At 44.8% G+C, this 17243-nt stretch overlaps 1 protein-coding gene across 2 annotated transcripts in view; it reads right to left on the reverse strand.

The window, feature by feature from the left end:
- Positions 1 to 14038, reverse strand: part of ENTREP1 (endosomal transmembrane epsin interactor 1) — a 45899-nt gene extending 31861 nt beyond the window's left edge. For both annotated transcript variants that reach the window (XM_054032810.1, XM_054032809.1), the window contains exons 1-2: positions 13660 to 14038; positions 9549 to 9605 (exon numbers count right to left, since the gene is read on the reverse strand). In XM_054032810.1, the coding sequence (XP_053888785.1) occupies positions 9549 to 9605; positions 13660 to 14004 (402 nt within the window). In that variant the 5' untranslated portion in view covers positions 14005 to 14038. The remainder of the gene's footprint in view (positions 1 to 9548; positions 9606 to 13659) is intronic.
- Positions 14039 to 17243: the final 3205 nt, after the last annotated feature.

A 17243-nucleotide genomic window follows, 5' to 3' on the forward strand; every position in this document is an offset into this window, starting at 1 on the left:
CTATTTGTTTTCCACCCCAATACTGAATTGATTTAAACATTTCTTGTAGCTAATTCATGCTAAGAGCTGCACTGAATCAATGCCCACTTCCTATACATTCATCAAGGTTACCTGAATTACCTCAACTCAAAACTGAATCAGAGAACATAAAAGAACACATAGACATCTTATATAAAATATGCTTTTAAACTCCATTTGCTATAGGAATACTGGAAACCTAGCCAATTTAATAAATGAGTTAAAAGTAGTTCCATGTAATATACCTGTCCTTGAGACCTCCTGCCAATTTTTATAATATTATATTTGAATTTTCCTATTTTCACTCCACTGTTGCCATGTGAAACACACACAGACACCAAGCAAAACTGACTCACTACACTGAGAAAACAAAGTGACTACAAAAAATGCCTTGTTCCAAAAAAGAATTTAGGTACCTAATGCCATTTTAGGTGCCTAAATCCAATATTTAGACCCTCAAAATCCCTGCTCTGCTGCCACCTAACCCTGTAAGCTCCTAAAGTCCCTAAGCTCTTAAGTTTCTGGGAATAAAATCCCTTAAGCACCTAAAAAAAAAAAAAAAAAAAAAAAAAAATCGACCCTGGGACATAAGCACAACCACCTCAGTCCAGGCACCTCGCTCCCACCTAAGCCCCTATGGGATCCTCAAACTAGGCATTGCCTCACCTACCTCATTTGCAAGGCCTGATACAGTAGACATGCTCAAAAGCTGCCTAACAAATCAGGCCCCTAACAAAACAGCCAGAGGAGGTGGTGGTGGTGCTGCTGCCACTCCACTTATAACCTTTAACCCAGTGGTTAGAGCATTTACCCAGGATGTGGGAGACACGTATTTGGTTTCCCCCTCTGCCTGATGTGGAATAGGGATTTAAACACAGGTCTTCCACTTCTCAGGTGAATGCCCTAACCACAGTGCTATAGGGTGTTCTGAGGCAGGTCTGTCTGGGTCTTGCACATTGTGGGTCAGTACCCTGACCATTGGGCTAAAAGTTACAAGGGGGAGGGCACCACCCCCCATTGTTTTTAGCAAGAAAGGGTTTAGGCACCTTACTCCAGGAGAGGCTTCATGGCTGTGAATCTCAAGCGGAGATAGGTGTCTCACTCCAGCCTGGATTTAGGTACCTCAGGCCCTTAGGGACACTCCTCTCTTCAGCATTTCCTATTGGCTACCTTAGGTGAACCCACGCCCAGCTCATCGGCTTCTTTGAATCCCATTCTTAGGCAGCTAACTCTCCCCATGCATTCTCTAGGCAGCCTGGGCACCTCACTCAGGACTGCAGATTTCACTAGGCAGCAGGGCACCTAAAAGTTAAGCATTACAACACTGAGTCTAAATCCCCTTTGTGCATCTAACCCAGAGTGCTGCCAAATACACACACACACACACAAAGGGGGGGGGGGGGAATGCCAAATAAAACTATCCCTTAAAATGGGGTTATCTATAGCAAGTTAAAAAAAGTGGAAGTCTTTTTTTTTTTAAGCTGTGTCACTTAAGACCCTTTTTGTGAAATGTGTCCATCTAAAGTGAGGTCATTCAGATTCTATTGCCTTTATTAAAATAAAAAGAAACAAATGACATACACTTCAAGGAAAAGTCTAAAAAAAAATCAAGAATTAAGGTTTCTTAAAGAAATAATAATAGTTAGCTCTTAAGTAGCACTTTTCAGTCATAAATCTCAAGACACTTTACAAAGGGGGGCAAGTATCATTATTCCCTTGTAATAGATGGGGAAACTGAGGCACTGAGGGGTGACGTTACTTGCCCATGGTGACAAGCCATGAAAGACCTCAGAACAAGGTCAAAAGGAGAAAAGAGAAGGTGAAACAGTATTCATTTCCCCCTTCAAGCTCAGACACAAAAGATATTCCACCCCACAAACAAAAACATTCCCAGTGATCTACAGGTCTCAGATGAAAACCATGCCAATTTCCTGGAGCAACTAATGGAAGCATGGTACTGGAATCCGCCAGGATTCATTGTCTTCAGTGACTTTAACTTCAACACAGACAATGCCAAGGATACATTAGTACTCAATTGCTTATTCTGCATGGAATCCAACTGAGCCATCATATCTTAGTCAGTAAAAGCTTAACCCTTTCCTCCTAGTTTCAAATGCAGGTTTCCAGTTTCAGAAGGAGTAATGAAATTCAGAAGTTAAAAACCAATAATTAAGGATCAGTCAAAGAGAGAAATCTTACTCTGTCACATGTACAAAAAAAGTATACCAGCAAGTACTTTGGAAAGTCTTCTCAATAAATCCTAGTTTACATGGAGACAGCTCTGGTCTGGGTTTTGTTACATGCATAGAATCTTCTTATGACTATAGAAACTAGCTACTATATCCAATCTGTGACAGTGAGGCGTTCTGTTTACAATGGCTGGAAGTTCAACTATGATGTTCACTAACAATCACCTGCGTGTAGAAATAAGAGTTTATCAAAGGTGGTCCAGAGAGGAAGCAAATCCATTCACTTCCTCCTGCTCTCTGCACAGCTTTGTGTATATTACCCACTGTAATGCTCCATTCATTTTGCAAGCATTAAAACACCACAACAAAAAGCTGTGTCCAAGTGTCCAAGATTTTTTTTTTTTTTTTTTTTTTGGAGATGAATGAGCATCTCTTGGTGAGAAGAAGCATCAGGAAGCAGTTTAATCTTGAAGATAGTGAAGTTTGATTGATAAGTTCCAGAAAGACATTTGAAATACCCTCACTTCTTAGTATTTCTTGGCTTAGTACATGACCATAACTTGACTTGGGTTAAAGGTGGGTTGGGCAAATTTTTGAAAGTGTCAAGACACTTAGCTAATTGATTACAATTTTCAAGCAAATTATTCTATAACTGTTTACTGCTAAATTTAACTTGGACTATGCAGATACCCAAGGAAAAAAGAAGCCCTTTATATGGGCTAATTGGACCCTGGATCTCAGTACACAAGGATAAGTAGGGCTATGCATCAAACCCAGGTAGCACCACTTTCTCTGCAGTCAGATAAGGCAAATTTATTTGAATAAAGGAGAGTTAACATATGGAAGACACTAGTGAAGATAAACAAGCTATTTTAAAAGTCAAAATACATGGGACCAAGTTTGAACTGCAGTGATAAAAATAGAAGCAGGCCAAATTCTGGCATCAGCTGCATGCCCAGTTTGGCCTACTGCCCTTAATCCTTTTAGTACTAGATATGTATGGATTGTACAAAGCTGTGAAGAGTGCTGTGGTACTTTTGTATGAATTAGACTATATGAAAATAAAATATATTATATTAAAGCCTTGGTTGAAGAATTTTTCCAGCAAAAAAAGAACTTATACACACAGGATGGATCTAAATGCTCTCAGTCAATGAGGCCGGTCCTGCTCTCACTGAAGTCAATGAGAGTTTGGCCACTGACTTCAACAAGAGCAGGAACAGCCCAAGTGACAGAAATAACTTACAAGATAAGGCCATAACCTGGCAATTCACCATGCACAGGTAGCCTGCTGTACCGGCATAGAGCTGAACTGACTTTCACACACACACACACACACAACATATTGCTGGATCAGGGCCCAAACAAGCACTTTGATAGTAAATGAAATAAAAATGCTTCTTTCATAATCATTAAATATTATACCAGCGTAAACAAACATCCTTCTAAAGAAAACAAGTCAATGTATTCATTTTCTTTTAGATACACAGCTGCAATAGCAAACACTAATATTATAATCTTGCTAATTTTCCCATTAGCCATGGGGAACTATGAGAGATTTTACAGAGATTTGTGATAAAGCTCAAGACAAAAAATACTAATTTAGAAGTATCAAATAAATAATTTCTTTCAAAAGCAATATTATGCCATATTTTAGATGCAGTAGCCAGACTCCTAAAATCCATTGGTGAAGGGTATTTTTTTTTTTTAGTGTGGAATAATTTGAGTATACAAAAATGAGTTCAAACTACATGTAAAATACTTTAGTGTGTCATAGATCTAAATTATATTTATTATTGCATATAGGAATCAATCCTGCAGCTTTTATATGAACCCAACTCCCTTTGATATCAATAGGCATTCTGGATGGCAGAGGAGGAAGGAGTCAGATTTATACTTAACTAATTTAGTAATATTTTCAGTTATTTACTTCCTAAATCCAGATGAGCACACAGCACAAAAGCACTTCACCCTGTCCCGCAATACTACAAATATTTACACATATGCTTAAGTCTGAGCTCCTACTTATGTGCTTAAAAGTTAAGTGCTTGCATAGGCATTTGTAGGATTGGGGCCTGTGTCCATAGCTTCCATTTTCACTGCTTCTCCCTCCAATTAGCACAGCGCCTACATAGATAAGAGTAAGAAAGGTGGAGTCTATATCAAATAAACAGAATTGTTTATTTAATTCCACTCTGTTCCTCTGGTTCAAATCTCTTCAAGGCAATGAAGATACACAGATGTCACTAAGAACATTGTTTGCCCTGCAGAATCTTTATTATAAAAGCTAGTCAGGAAATAATATTTGTTCCTGTGAAATATTTCAAAACACATTTCATCAAAGCTTTTCTTCAAAATTTTTCAGGTTTTCATAAAAATACCCAAACCCCAAAGTGTTTCAGTTCTGTTTTTTTTTTTCAAACACAAACTTGGAAAATGTAATTAAAAGCAAAAACTTCTTGCAGAGATTTCTATTTTGATGGGAAAAAAACATTTTTAATTGAAAATATTTTGAACAAAAAATTTCAAACTGCTCCAAATTATTAGTTACACTGCAAAAGTTGGAAAGAACCCAGGTTGACTTTCAGAACCCAGACTGAGGTTGCAGGGTAAATAGTTAGAAAAATATCTTTTGTTACTTGTATGCTGACTAGAGTTGGCCAAAACTTGAGATTTCCAATTCGTAAGACGTTTTGATATTTTGAAATTTTGTTGCATTCCAAATTGGACTGAGACCAAATGTTTCTAAAACTGTAATTCCCCCCAGAAAGTGCTCCAAAAACACTGACATGCTGTTTCCAAAATGAAATATGCTAACTGAGACTGGCAGCTGTTGAGTGAAACTGACATTGACAAGAAGAATGTCAAATGCAGTCAGAAGCTGCCAAGGTCTGCAGCTCCAGGACAGCTCTGCCATATATACGATCTCAGGGCTTTCAGACTCCCAGGCCAGCTAGCTCCCAAGGCTACCTAACTCCCAGCTCTCTGGAATCTAAGGTCCCCAGCCCCAGGACAGTCCACATGGCAGGGCTGTTCCAGAGTAGTGAACCAGTCCCCAGGGAGGGGCTGCCCTACAGCCCCAGACCCTGGGAACCCTAGGTCTCCAGCAGCCCCTGCCCCAGCAGGTGAGCGAGTAGGGAATCAAGGACCTCTAAAGCTGAGCACATTTGAAATGGAAATCACTGACTGGCACTGCATACAGAAGCATGCAATGCCATTTTTACAGTCACTTTTTAGAAGAACCGTAATGTGTTTGGTGGAGTTGCCTGGAGCAGTTATAGCCACCCAGTTTGTATCTATACTGTTAATTTCTTCTCCCTGGGCATAGGACTTTTTATTTATTTTTACTGAATCTCCCTCCATTGCCTTCAGCTTTAATCTTTCCAGGTCACTTAACAGTTTGGTTCTGTCCTCTCATGTGTCTGCAATCCCTCCAATTGCAGCGTCATCCATATATTTGAAGACAGGCTTGTTTTTCCCTTGAGAGAAAATTTGAACAATAAGAGTTACAAAGCAGCCACAGAATATGCAGAGATGTGTGTGATTTTAGCAGTTTATTGTAGTTGCTCGACAAGCCAAGGAAAAGTTTTAGAAAGCATCCTGAACAGGACTGCAACTAACACTATGCATCACTGCTTGAAAATGGATAGATGCTTTCACCAATAGGACACAGACAGCTACAGGGATCATTTGAAAGTGCTGCATGAAGCCCCAGTGGTGTATGGGCCATAGATGAAAAACCACTGGCTAAACACAAGCAGGAAAGAGAGAGCAAGAGAGAGCACACGTAAGGACTGAGGATCTTGTTGCTGCGACCAATGTGACGCGTTAGAGATGGGTATTGACCACATTGCTTGTCTGTTACCCAACCAGTTGAGCCACTGATGTGATTTTAGAAAGGAACACTTCAGTTAAAGGTCAAATGTAAGAGCTCATGGCAGGAAGGAGCTCATGACAGGAAGGAATAGTTTCCATAAAGAGGTGAGCGATGCCTAACTGAGTACTGTGGAAGCCAACATCTCCAGCCAACTTTGGGGGAAATACTCCCCCCCCACACACACACACACACCCAAAAAAACAGGAAAACTACTCGTCAAATGCTAAAAACTGAATTGCAAAGATGTTTGGTGACTGAGCCTAAGAACTGAAAGACTCAAAGCTAAAATCACAGTATGTTTCAGACTGCCAAAGCATCCACACTGATACACCATGGAAGGCCTTGCCTACTCTACAAATAGGCCCATCTCCAGGAACGCAGTTACAACATAGGTGTAGTGTGTATAGGAGCTACCTTTTTATTTATTTTTTTACTATGTTCCCCATCTGTGCTAAAGCCTGGGTTGCATCACGATTTCCATGATTCAGGATCACAAGCAGCTCCCATCTAAACAGAGGAATGTGGGAGGGGGACAGGACAACTGTGCTGCAAGTTTGTAACTGAGTGTAAATCAGTTCACTCAGCACTAGGCATTCCCTCAGGGCCAGGCATGGCATAGCATCTCTCTCCCTAGGTCAGCACCCCCTGTCAATGGTCACTCCAGCACAGTGGCAGTTTCTCGGTCAGTAACTCGGCCCTCCAGCCAGGTTACCATCTTAAGTCTACCCATTCTGGGGTCACCACTGTCCAAACTTAAAAGTCTAAAAATGTCTTTAACAGAAACAAAATCCTTCCACCCAATCTGAGCAATTCCTCAGCCTGTCTTTGGCTTAGCCTTTAGCTCCCTTGATGGGCTCCATATCCTTTGCAGGGGGCTTGTACACCTCCTTCCTTGGGGCTGTTAGGGAAACACAGTACCACCTTCTATGCTGAATTCTAGTCCAGGGCCCTGTACTGACCAGGTAGGTGTGCTCCTTTACCTGTGCTGCAGTTTTAACCTGGGCTACTTCCTACCCAGCCTCTTAAGATCTCTTCCAGGTCTCGCAGTCACTTCTCTGGTTAGTCAGGGTCTCTTCCCAGGCCTCCCTTCCTGGAAAGCTTTTCTTCCTGCTCCAAGTTTCCTACCTGGCTCTCACTCCAGCTCTTTATCATCACTTAAGCCAGGTTCTCCTTCCCATTACTGTATTCACCTTCTGTTCTTTGTGGCAAGTTGCCTGATTTCCCTCAGGTGGGACTCATTCTGTGATTGAGTTGGCTTAGCACCAGGCTTTCCAGCCCCTAGGACAAGCCACCCTGTCACACTGGGTCCCCCTCACAGTTCTGTTTATAGTATAGATGGGGCCTAAAAAAGCTGTGTCAAATTTATCCTCATTTGGTCACATACAAATAAAACACTGAGGCAGTGACATTTACCTAAACATGTGAATAGAAAGGAGAGTTAAGAAAAATGTGTGCTCCTTTATAAGATTGCCTAAATATTGCTAGGTGATAACTAACTTCAGAAGCAGAATAATTCAAGCAATCAGTAGGAAATAAAGATTTATTTTATTAATATGAAAAGAATAAGCCCAAATAGCTCTTTGGACAATTTTTAATTACTATATTTGAGAGCTTCTAATCTACATCAAATTAAACAATTTCATCACCTTTAACATTTGGTTTGGAAGCTTCAAGATAACTGCAGCACTTGTTTTTCAGGAACCAGAGAGAATTTTAAAAGCACTTAAAATAGTAGAGAATTATCTGAAGAAACAGCAGCTCAAAGCATAGTTATGCATAAAAAGAAAGATGATAATAAGCTTTTATCTTATGAGCATGAGAGAGGGTTTTCATGTTGTCACAACTATAGAAGAAAGAATAATGATCATCATTAACCCAACAACAACTAATGTTATAACTATTCCACACTGTCCCAAATCTCTTCACATAGATGGTGCAAATGCTAACAAACTGTGATGCAATACAACCCCTGGCAATTCAAAGCATATACCTGATACCGTCCTGATTTCTCAGATTTCTGGAATGGCACTGGTGTCCAATTCAAAAAATATCTAAATTCTACAGACGTCTTGAAAACTGAAAATGTATGAAATCAATCCATCTGCACTAAGGAACCCATGTGGTATGAATGTTGATGCTTTTTGACCCATTAACTTTCTGTCCTGGATCTAGGTGGAGTGGAGGTGTTAATCACACTTCAATAAAACATACACGTACAAAAATGAAAAATCCTGAAAAGCCATACTTGTTATGAATGTAAATAAAAGGGTAAATGTGCTGATTCAGTGCTCAGGTACAACAAGAAATGATCCATGTAAGCTATAGAAAGGAGGATATGAAAGAAGGATTAGACAGTAGAAGAGAAGGAGATAATAAGGAGCAGTAGTAGACAGCAATTGCTGTAATCATTTTTTTCAGATACAGAAAGACCAAGCTCCTTACAGGGTTGAAATTCTTAAAGACAGATGGCATTTATATTTATTTTTAAAGAAATTTAGTGCTTGTGTAAACTGCCAGATTGAGAGCCCTGGATACTGAACTTCTCTATTTATTCACAGAACTGGAACGACATAGACAGTAGCAGAGCAAATTACACACTGTCCCACCAATGTGAGAAAGTAACTCGCTCTACATACCTATTCAGTCCTTAGCCTGTCTTCCTAGACAGCCATTGGAGCTGGATTGAGACCACCCCAGTTTACAGAGCCCGCCAAAAAAGTGTCATATGGCACTTTTGGTTACTCTTGCTCTGGAACAGAGCTGAAACAGCGATCTAGTGATGAAAGGCTTCATATCCTATTTCCAGTCCCCTGAGACATCAAGACCCATAGACACAAAGAGCTCTTGAGTTAGTTTATATCTAGATACAGCTTACATACCCTGTACATTTATTTACTTCTGTCTAAGGAGTGTGATATCTTAATTTCTTAAATATCTGTGACAGAACAAAGTCAAATTATATAAGACAGTCGTATTTAGGGTGACCTCTCCGCTGTACTAGTAGACACTGGTATATTACAGCTGAGGGATCAGTCCTGAAACCACTCCCTTTATGGAAACTTCAATAGCATTATCCCCAAATGACAAATTATATACTCTGCTGGCGTGCTGACAAAGCCGAATGGAAAAAATGTAGGGCCAGGAAACAACACAGGATACAAAGATTTGAATGGTTATTCTATACCTATAATTTCTTATTAGGAAATATCTACATGAATGTGAAAAGCTCTGTGAAAATTACAATAGTATTGCTTCCTCTCAGTATAGTCCCGTAACTCCTATTACTGCTAACAAGAGCTGTGTGCACAGAGAGAAGAATATACCCCTTTGTGTGCATTGATAGAGCATTCAATAATTCCAGCATTTTTTAAAGGGGAAGGAAATTAACCTCTTTACCAGTATCTCTGTTATATCAAGAGCATCTTGGGACATTTCCCTTAGAACACATTTTAGCAGATACATACCAAAAGTACCACTGGTCTCTTCCACGTAGTTAATCCTATGATTCCGGACAAGATCACCTGAAAGAGCAAAAAAACGATTATGCAGGACTGAAGCGCAGAGCCCCATTACAGTCCTCATCACCCAACACTAATACATTGAAAGAAACTGTTAACTTCAGAGTTCTAGAAGGAACTTCTTGTTTAAGAGAGTGGGTCTGACTGTCCTCTCATATAGGAGTAACTCCACTGACTTCAGAAGAAATATACGAGTGTAACCTTGCCATAAATGGGTGGAGAATCAGAGCCAATGTTGATAAGACACTTCACTTATGATGTCTTACCTAATAACATAATCAGATTTTTTCTCATTGTCCTTCTTGTTACTTTTTAGTCCATATACACAACTTTCCAGAAATGTACACATTTTTTCCTAATTTTTCAGTAAACTCAACCTCCTCAGCTGACTACAAAGCAACGTTTCTACTAACTTAGACCCCTATCCAGCAAACCTCTTACACACATGTATAATTTTAAATATGTGGGTAATCCCATTAACTTCAAAGTTATGGTCATGTTCAATCGTTTTGCTGGAGGGAAGCCAAAAGACAAAGAAATGTTTGTATTATGTTGCCTTATTTTACCACTTAATTCAGTATTTCAATCAAGAGAACAACTCTGAAGGAACTATGGCTAAAATTTATAGACACATACGTACATAACTTATTCCATTCAGTCAGATCAGGAATAAATCCTGCTGTAGAATTGAAAGGACAACACATTTTATTGACATATTATTGGGGGCGTGGATATATGTGTGTGGGGGAAAGCTAGGCAGGGCAGAACAGATTTTCGGCTGTGCCCTGTAGATAACAGAAACTCGCTGCAATTTACAGTTAATGGCCCATATCTTCAAAGTAATTTAGGCTCCTAACTCCTATTGAAATCAATGGAAGCTAGAAGCCTAAATTCCTTTGAGGATCTGGGCCAACGTGATTAGGTTAATGAACATAGAACTTCAAGATTATAGCCTGCACCAGAAAAGGGTAGGCTAGAGCAAATGGATCGGCACCCATTAGCATTTTTAAATAAGTAAATACCTTCTATAACTCCAATGACTTCTGGACTGGTGATGAATCTGGCCTAGCACATGTGCATACATGATTTGGCCAAAACATCCATTGACATTACCATTCCTCTTTCAAAACTACATACATAACTTTGCAGTTTCGTAACAAAATAGTTTGTGAATTATCTACCCTGTTTCCCCGAAAATAAGACAGTGTCTTATATTAATTTTTGCTCCCAAAGATGCGCTAGGTCTTATTTTCAGGGGATGTCTTATTTTTCAGAAATGAAAAATGCCTTATTATCGGTGGATGCCTTATTATCGGGGAGGTCTTATTATCGGGGGGATGCCTTATATTACAACGAGAGGCAAAACTGTAAGTAGGCCTTATTTTCGGAGGATGTCTTATTTTCGGGGAAACAGGGTAAGTGCAAGATAATCATGTGATGTTATAATTAAAGCGCATCACTGATGTCTGTCACAGTTCAGGGCAACTGAACCGTATTACCATCCGTGGTCCAGCCAGATTAAATTTAGATTTAGTTGGGGATTGGTCCTGCTTTGAGCAGGGGGTTGGACTAGATGACCTAGTGAGGTCCCTTCCAACCCTGATATTCTAGGATTGTATAAGAGCATCTACTTTTAGGGTCCTGGTTCCCCGGCCATCATCTCTCTCAGGCGGAGACACACATCTCATTCCCTTCTGACTGGAGTATTTCGAGGCTGCATGGTTCCCTGCCTCCACTGTGAATTTCCCAGCAAGTCAGACTGCCTAAGTATGCCTGTTTTGCTTTTCTCTTCAGATGCTACGAACAGCATAATTGCCCACAGTTATAAGGCATCACACAGCGTTTCCTAAGTAAGCACATTTATTCTCAAGGTGAAAGCATAGTAGAGAAAGTCCTTTCTTTAGAGACTCCAGTTTGAATCCCTATATGCAAACCTTTCCAGGTGGTTGTACCTCTCGGGAGATGTTACAACCCGAGCGAATTTGCTGCCACTATTTTTAGTTCCTGGAGGGCTCTGGTCCATCTTCCCCATGTAAATACATACAATGATTTTGGTAAATTTCATAGTCGAATGTAATGTTATTTTGGAGCTGCAGGAATATGAGGGAAAAGGCATTTTCCACTGAGCAACGGATCACATATTTATTCTGCACTCAAGTAATTTAAAATCTAATTTGTTGCATAAGTGCAAGCTTGGTTTGTATGCAGTCCTAAATGGGACACTGTTTTAGCCATATTTGAAGCAATCTGGTTTTGAACTATATTAATAAAGTTACAGTGTTTAAAAGGAGGTATAGTGAGCTTGGACAGTGCATTTGTTTCCTTACTTCAGGGTCTAAGGCTGTGAATACCTGCAGCGGTAAATATGTGAAAGACTACGCATACATGTATTTGGGAAGGTTAGAGTTGAAGGGATCTTCATCAGGTTTCCACAGTAAACTTGTCTCTGTTCCTTTATATGTAAGACTTATAATATGGGCTTTCATTCCCTAGTACAAATTGCTATGTAAAATCACTTGCACAGAAAAAGTGAAGTTTAAATAGAAATCAGCAGCAGTAATAACTTGCCTTACTGTCCATAATAAAATCCTAATTCCCTCCCCCTTACAGTTTTTGTAGGAATATCACTATTTATTTATCCAATCTTGTCAGAGTAGCAGTGTTAAAATGCAGTAAAATGCTGCATGCAATATGTGCATATACTACTATAGGTGGGAAGTGTTGTTTCTTATTGTATACAAAGTTTGATAGACTGATTAAGATTTTATAAGGAAAAACATTTAAAATAATCAGCTATAAAACGTCAATTTGGCCTCCTCTTTATATTTGTTTATTCTTCTGTAATAATCTATTTGTTACAGTATGTGCTGCTACTGAAGTAAGACCAATAGACAACAGTCTAAAATATTATTTATATTACTATTTATTATTTCTGCAGGACAAAATTGTGGTCTAGCTTCTTTATTGAACAAATAACAATATATAGCTTCTGATAACTGAATTGTAAATTGGCAAAGAAGGGTGTAATTTGTTATAAAAGTAATTTTATACTTAACATATATATAGCACCTTTTACCTGAAGATTTCAATGTGTTTTACAAACATTAATGAACACTCTTGATGACATACCTCTGAGGTAAGGAATTATTAATCTTCCTATTTTACAGACAGGGAAACTGACACACAGTGAGGTTAAGTGGCTTGCTGAATGTCACACTGGAAATCAGAAGCAGAACTAGAATAGAACCCAAGCATCCTGACTACCATTTCCCTTTCCCCTGCTCTAATCACCTAGGCCCCAATCTTTCGGAGCTCTGTGTTGGAAGATCCCTGCTCCCATTTGGAACGTCAATGGCATTGCAAGGGTCTGGCTGTGTAAAGCTTCTTGTAGGATTAGGGCCTGAGATCAGACTTTGCAAGTCTTGTTAAATTCAGTAAATCTTCTACAATAAAAGAGAGAAGCTAATCCCTTAAATCCAAAATTTATGCTGAAAAGCCTAACACCCTGTGAATGTTAGCAGCAACAGACAATTTATTATTATTATGTATGCAGTGCCTAAAATGTCTGAGGCACTTTACAAACAACTAGAAGACACCGTCTCTGCCATAGAGAGCTACCTAGATACATTAGAGAGATATATAGATTCATAGATTCCAAGACGGGAAGGGACCATTGTGATCTAGTCTGACCTCCTGTATAACACAGGCCATAGCATCTCCCCAAAAATATATTAGCTAATAGATTAGCTAGTTAGAGAATAGATTGCTTAGATTGTTCTGACATGTAATAGCTCAGAGATTAGCTAGATTGATCAAATGTGGTAGCTAATAGATGGCTAGATGGATCTGATACATAACAGATTAGAGATGTGATAGCTAATCGATTGGCTAGGTGGCATAGGTAGCTATAGACAGAGCAGGCAAGCAGGCATCAGACACTATACGAGATGACAGACTAGTCGGCCTAAGGACGATCCAGGCTTCCGTGTCCAGTCCCATGGCTGTGTCAGTAGCAGCTGTTGCTGCCCGGCCGCCCCCAGCTCCCCGGGCCACTTACCGAGGAGCCAGCCCAGAAGGGGCAGGAGTTCTTCACCTGCGGGGAGCCGCTGAGGGACAGCGCCCCGAAGCTCAGCGCCACCATGCAGCAGCCCAGGATGAGCTGCAGCAGCCCCAGGGACAGTAGCGGTCTGGCTGGCAGCAGCCCGTGGGCCCCGGCGGCGGCGGCCCGGCGGGCGGACAGAGGGGAGAGCGCCGCCGGGGGAGGCCGATAGTGCTGGAAGCGCCGGAGAGGCGGCAGCGGCGGGGCCGGAGAGGTGGCGGGGCCGGGAGCCGCTGCCTGAAGCGCAGCGGAGAGCCCGGCCATGGGGCAGCAGGAGCCCGGCAGCACCACAGGCAGCGACATGGGAGGGGGGGGCGGCCGCTCCGCTCCGCTCCGCTCCGAGGGCAGGAGCGGAGTGTGGGCGCTCCGCCGGCAGCGGGCGGCGCTGGGCAGGCACCGCGGGCTGCCTCCCTGCTGCCGCTGCCAAGCCCTTCCCCACAGCGCGCTGCTGCTGCCGCCAGTGCCCAGGCTCCCCCGGGCCAACCCCTAACCGCCCCGGGCTGGCCTCCAGCCCCCCCCTTTGTACCCCCCCCCGTCCCCTCAACCGCCCCCGGGCTGGCCTCCAGCCCCCCCCCTTTGTACCCCCCCCGTCCCCTCAACCGCCCCGGGCTGGCCTCCAGCCCCCCCCCTTTGTACCCCCCCCGTCCCCTCAACCGCCCCGGGCTGGCCCCCAGCCCCCCCCTTTGTACCCCCCCGTCCCCTCAACCGACCCGGGCTGGCCTCCAACCCCCCCCTTAATACCCCCCCGTCCTCTCAACCGCCCCGGGCTGGCCTCCAGCCCCCCCCTTAATACCCCCCTGTCCCCTCAACTGCCCCGGGCTGGCCCCCTAATACCCCCCTGTTCCCTCAACCGCCCCAGGCTGGCCCCCAAACCCCCCATTAATACCCCCCCCGTCCCCTCAACCACCCCGGGCTGGCCCCCTAATATCCCCTGTTCCCTCAACCGCTCCGGGCTGGCCCCCAAACCCCCCCTTAATACCCACTGCCCCCTTAACCGCCCCCAAGCTGGCCCCCAACCCCTCCTTAATAACCCCCCATCCCCTCAACCGCCCCGGGCTGGTCCCCAATACCCCCCCCTCCCTTCAACCGCCCCCGGGCTGGCCCCCAACCCCCCCTTAATAGCCCCTGTCCCCTTAACCACCCCCGGGCTGACCCCCAAGCCCCTCCTTAGTACCCCACAAGGTTGGCCCCCACACTGCCCCCTTAACCACCCCGGGCTGGCCCCCACACTGCCCCCTTAACCGCCCCGGGCTTGCCCCCAAACACCCTCTTAATACCCCCTGCCACCTTAACCGACAAGGGCCACCCCCTTAACCGCCCCAAGCTGGCCCCCAAAAACCCCCTTAACTGCCCTGGGCTGACCCCCAAATGCCCACTTAATACCCCCACCCTCTTAAGCGCCCTGGGCCACACCCTTAACCACCCAGGGCTAGGCCCCAAATGCCCCCTTAATACCCCTCTGCCTGGCCCCCAAATGCCCCCTTAACCACCCTGGGCTGATGCCCACCGTGCCCCTTTAGCCCCCACACTGCCCCCTTTACCCTCCCAAGCTAGCCAAATGTCCCCTTAATACTCCCCACTCCCTTAACCGTCCTGGATTGGCCCCCAAACATCCCCTTAACTGCCCCAGGCTGGCCCCCAAATGCCCCTTTAATACCCCCACACTGCCCCTTTAGCCCACACACTGCCCCCCTAGCCCTCCCAGGCTAGCCCCCAAATGCTCCCTTAATACCCGCTGCCCCCAAAATGCTCCCTTAATACCCCTTGCTACTCCTAGCCCCCACACTGCTCCCTTTGCCCCCACTGCTCCCTTAACTACCCTGGGCTGGTCCCCAAATATCCCTTGAATTGCCTCGGGCTGGCCCCCAAAGCGCCCTTAATATTCCCACACTTCCCCCTTAACCACCCTGGACTAGCCCCCAAACATTCCCTTAATCCCGCTCCACCACTGCCTTATCTACCCAGGCTAGCCCCCAAACGCCACTTTAACCCTCCTACCCGCTGCCCCCTTAACCCTCCCGGGCTAGTCCCCAAATGCCCCCTTAACCCACCTCTGCCATCCCCTTAACCACACTGAGCTAGCCCCCCAAAACCCTTACCCCCCACACCGTCCCCTTATTCGCCCTGGACTAGCCCCCAAATGCCCCTTTAACCTCCCGCTGCTCCCTTAACCACCCAGGGCTAGCCCCCCATGCCACTCCCTGAGCCACCCTCAAACACCTCCTTAATCCCCATGCTAACCCCCCTTAATCCCTCTGTGGTACACATTCTGTGCAACCCCCTTAAACTTTCCATGCTAGCCCTCCCAAAACCCCTCAAACCCCCTAGGCTAGCCCCCTGTGCCATGCCACCCCCTTAATTTCTCTTAAATCCCTGTGCCAGCCCCTCCACCAAATGCCTATGCCAACCCACTCCTCAGGCTTAACCACTCTCCTGCTAGTGTCAAATCTCTCCCTAGCCCCCACCCCCAACCTATTCCCTGCTGCCAGCACCAGGGCCGTAGCAACAAAGAACGTGGCCCCCTCCGAACATATGTCCGGGCAGCGCCCCTTACATTTTTTTGCCACTTTTAGGGGACCCCCTTCCTTGCGGGGCCCCCTCCGGTCGGAGGGTACGGAGGGCGCTCGCTACGCCTCTGGCCAGCGCTTAACCTGTCCCTCTCCACTCTGCCTCTACCAAAGAAAGCATTCCGCTGCCACTGCCAAACCCCACCTGACCACCAAACTCCTCTTTAATGGTGTACCAAACCACGTTCAGCTGCTGGTGCCAAGTCCTTCCTTACTCTCTTCTCCAATCACTCCGCTGCCACTTCAGCCATCCCCATCTCTAGCCTGCCCCTTACCTTCTACTACAGGTTGAACCTCTCTAGTTGACCCTCTGGACCTGACGGGTGCCAAACCACGGGAGGTCAAAGCAGAGTGCCAGTGGGTGCAGGTCTCCATAGGTGTAGTACCCCCAGGCTTTGTGCCCAGCATGGTCCCTTGCCCAGGGGCCCCACTGCCACCCAGAGTCCTGGCCGCTGGCCCCCCACCTGGGGGCTCCAATGCTGGCCCCAGGTCCTAGCTGCTGGCCACTCGCCTGGGGTCCCAGTCGCCAGCGCCAGGTCCTCCCTTTCCCTTCCGGAGATTGAACACCATGAATCAGCTGTTTGCGGCACTCCGGAGGCACTGGGAGGGAGGAGGAGGAGTTGGTAAGTGCGGGGCTGCCGGCGTGCGAGTAGGGTGACCAGACAGCAAGTGTGAAAAATCGGGACAGTGGGTGGGGGGTAATAGGAGTCTATGTAAGAAAAAGACCCCAAAACCAGGACTGTCCCTATAAAATCGGGACATCTGGTCACCCTACGTGCGAGAGGCATGGGGGGAGAGCTTGGCGCTGGTGGATGCTCTGCACCCACTAATTTTTTCCCATGGGTGCTTCAGCCCCAGAGCATCCGTGGAGTCGGCACCTATTCCTGCCCACAGATGTTGCCGGACCAGGGAGTGCCGGATTAGAGAGGTTCAATCTCTACTGTCTGCTTCCTCTCAAACTAACCCATTTACTGC

Source organism: Malaclemys terrapin, chromosome 6, assembly GCF_027887155.1.
Source record: "Malaclemys terrapin pileata isolate rMalTer1 chromosome 6, rMalTer1.hap1, whole genome shotgun sequence".
NCBI classification, from domain to species: domain Eukaryota; kingdom Metazoa; phylum Chordata; order Testudines; family Emydidae; genus Malaclemys; species Malaclemys terrapin.